General features: G+C 48.2%; 1 protein-coding gene across 1 annotated transcript; it reads right to left on the bottom strand.

Annotated features, from left to right (window-relative positions):
• Nucleotides 1-2,265: 2,265 nt before the first annotated feature.
• On the bottom strand, nt 2,266-2,614 carry LOC123324316 (small cysteine and glycine repeat-containing protein 5-like). Its single transcript, XM_044913443.1, has one exon. The coding sequence runs from the start codon at nt 2,560-2,562 to the stop codon at nt 2,266-2,268; it is 297 nt and encodes a 98-aa protein (XP_044769378.1). The 5' UTR covers nt 2,563-2,614.
• Between the last annotated feature and the right edge of the window lie 975 nt (nt 2,615-3,589).

The raw sequence follows: 3,589 nt of genomic DNA on the forward strand, positions 1-3,589 counted from the left end.
TGGGTAAGTTTCTATTCACATAAACGATCTTGTTGAGCTCTCAAGTCATCCCTTCTAAAGCCCTTCTAAATTCACAAGGATCTCCCCCCCCCTTTTTTTTAAGATTTTATTTATTCATTTGTGAGAGAGAGAGAGAGAGAGAGAGAGAGAGCAGGGAGCCTGATGATGTGGGTCTGGATCCCAGGACCTAGAGATCATGACCGAAGATGAAGGCAGATGCTTAACCACCCACGTGCCATGGGATCTCACTCTTTTTTTTTTTTTTTGAAAGATTTTATTTATTTATTTGAGAGAGAGACTGACAGAGATAGTGAGAGAGAAAGCACGAGCAGGGAGGAGAGGGAGAAGCAGGCTCCCAGCTGAGCAGGGAGCCTGACGTGGGGCTCCATCCCAGGACCCTGGGATTATGACCTGAGCCAAAGGCAGATGTTTAGCTGACTGAGCCACCCAGGTGCCCCAGAATCTTGCTCTTTTTGACAGCTGTGCAGTATTCTGATGTATAGATATAACATTTAATGTGACCTCAATGGCAGACATTTAGGTTTTTTTCCTGGTCTTTAACTACACTGCAATGAATAGCCTTGCCAATAGTATGTCTTTGTCCAAGATGTGAAATTTCTGAGTTGAAAGGCATGTGCTTAAAAAAAACCAAAAAACAAAAAACATGCGGATTGCTAAATTGCTGTCTCTAGAAATAGTACCACTTAGCATTCTCACCAATATTGTAGAAAAGGGACAGCTTTTCCATGCCCACGCCAACAGGTTGCTATTCATTTTTCAAAAGTAGCTAGTGGGGACTGGAAAAAAAACTGCTCAAGAGATCTTGAAGGCCAAACTTCCTTGTTATCTCTATCCAAGCTTATTTCACACAAACTGATGGTGGCGGTGTGTATGATATCCTCTACGGAAAATCCCTTTTGCAAATGGGATGGCAGAGTTCACGTCAAAGCTTCATAACTCCAAAAGCTGATTTGTGTACATTTAATGTGAAAATAAACTTCTAATTGAGGAGCGGTATTATGTTTTCCCGTAAGGGAATATTTAGGTTGTAGGCAGACCTGAGTTGGCTAAAAATCTGTGGGAATTAATCTTTTGTGGCTAAACCCGAATTTTAAATTCAAATGAGGAAATTTGCTTGTCAAAAAGATGCCACTCCCAAGTCAAATTTAAATTGTATATAAAATCTGTATTTTCAGGAAATTATTTTGCCTTGGAAGGAATACACGTGGATGGCCGTGATAGGCATCCTGATGCCTAAAGGAGATTTTTTCAAGCTCCCTGTGTGTGCTTAGCCATTATTGTCAGTTTACTTAAGACCTTCTTGAAAAAACTGAGTTTTTTTCAAAAGTTACAATATAGATTCGAAAGAGATAAAATACTGAAAAATTTACCGTAGGCCATCCATTCCAGAAGTAGTTGGTGTTCATAGTAAATGTAGGCAACCCCAGCGGGGCTCTTTCTTCCCTGCTCAACACCTCCCGCTCATCCTCCCTGAGAGGTAACCACCAAATGAGAAGTTTTTGGGAGTCAGTATTTCAAGGATGACCTAGTATAGTTTATTAGACATTATTAGTGTTGTATCTAGAAATACAAAGCCGCAGCTGAGAAATCAGGAATCCCTTGTGCTTAGAAACAGGAAAGGCAGACACTTCTGCCCAGAGACAGGCAAAAGCACTGAACACAGAGTAAAATGATCCTACTGGTCTGAGCTTGGGGCTGCTGTGGGCTGCTCTTCAGGCATTGGGAAGGGCTTACACCTTTTGGTTCAGACACTTTTGAGGTGTGAAGTCGTGAGCCACCCAAAGCAAACAGAGAAGACATGCAAGCAAGGTCCCAACACAGAGCCCAAGCCATAAAGCTCTCACAGCAGGGCCAGTAACCAGGGAGCAGCAGAGGGGGACACGCTGGGGAGTCTGCCCCCCAAAACTACTCCCTGGGCAGGTGCCAGGCTGGCGTCTGCCAGGGTCAGCCCAACTGCCAGCATCCGCCAAGCGCGAAGCCGGCAGAGCCACAGAGGAATAATCAATATGGTCTCCATCTCCCCCCCCCCCCCCCCCCCCCGATGTCCTTGTACAAGATGTTCTTGCTCGCGCTCTCAGACCGTGAAGGCTCACGGACAGGTCCGAGTATGAGATACTTAACCAAAGAGAAAATGCCACGAAGTTCAGGTGACAGGGAGACAGCGGGAGCAGACAGATGGGACGGAGGGGAGCCTTAGCGATGGGAGCAAGCAGATGCCCCAGGCAGCACCTGCACCCTGGCCGCCTAGCAGCAACATTGCTTCTTGCAACAGCTCTTCTGTTGGCAACAGCTCTTCTGCTGGCAATAGCCCTTCCCACCGCAGCAGCCATGCGAGCCGCAGCCACACGAGCCACAGGGGTGACAGCAGCGGTGGCAGCAGCAGACCACGGGGGTACTGCAGCAGCCCCCACAGCAGCCGCAGCAGCAGGGGCAGCAGGCCGAGCAACAGCCCACCCGGTAGCACCTGCAGGTGGTGTAGCTGCCGCAGCCGCCACCATAGCCCCCGCAGCCGCCACAACTTCCGCAGCCACAGCAGCCCATGGTGTCAGGAGAGAGGACTCAGGAGGGAGTAGCGAGGAGGGAGACTCGGGAGGCGAGGGAGGTCTGGTACCGCCGTCCGCGGGGGGAGCCCCTTATGTACCAACCCTGCAGGGAGAGCACTGACTCAGGACTCGAGGCCACTTCCCTGTCGTTGTTGATGCAAACATCCACAGTTGAATCTCACATGGCCTTTTGTGCACTTCCTCAGTGGGTCCTCTGACTTGTAAACTTTGCTAAATTTATCTTTTACTTGTCTTCTTAAGGTCATTTTAAAAATAGGACAGGAAGTAACTATGAAATCCCATTTTTGTTTGTTTTCGGGAGGGGGCGGGGTTGGAGGTTTTTTGGTAGACATCTGAATGGGTCAGAATTTCCCTTGGGTGCTTTTACATTTCTTGGTCGTATCAGCCCAGGACGAGATATTTTCATTCCTACACCATTTATAAGCATTTACTAAGTGGCGAAGCATCCCTTTAGGCAGAAGAGAAGATTTTGAGAATCAAAGGGAAAGGTGATCCCGGGTCACACTGTTTCATTGTCCCAAGGCAGAGTTCCTTGGGTGTTTCTTCATCCTGTAACATCAGGTAGGAGGAGACTCTGATTCAGAGGAGAAGGGACCCAGCGCTTTCAGGGGTTATTACAGAGTGCCCTTAGCGCTCTGCCAGAAGATAGAAGCGCATCCTGAGCACGACATTCTCAAGCCATGTGCCAAACTCGAGGAGGCTTCTGCTATCATCAGCCTGTTTAAACAGAAAGACAAAGCTAGGGCGCCTGGGTGGCTCAGTCAGTTAAGCACCTGCCTTCGGCTCAGGTCATGATCCTGGGGTCGTGGGATTGAGCCCCACGTCAGGCTCCCTGCTCAGCTTCTCCCTCTCCTTCTGCCCCTTCCCCCCACTCTTGCTCTTGCTCTTTCTCTCTCTCTCAAATAAATAAAATCTTAAAAAAGAAAAAGAAAGACAAACCTAAAGGCATATTTCCAGCAGTTGCTCAATCCCTAGTGATCATGGACCAGTCCGCCATGGAATGC

Source organism: Neomonachus schauinslandi, chromosome 3, assembly GCF_002201575.2.
Source record: "Neomonachus schauinslandi chromosome 3, ASM220157v2, whole genome shotgun sequence".
Classification (NCBI taxonomy): Eukaryota; Metazoa; Chordata; class Mammalia; order Carnivora; family Phocidae; genus Neomonachus; species Neomonachus schauinslandi.

Coding starts and splice junctions, on each gene's coding strand:
- LOC123324316 (XM_044913443.1), bottom strand. CDS start 2,562: ATGGGCTGCTGTGGCTGCGGAAGTTGTGGCGGCTGCGGGGGCTATGGT.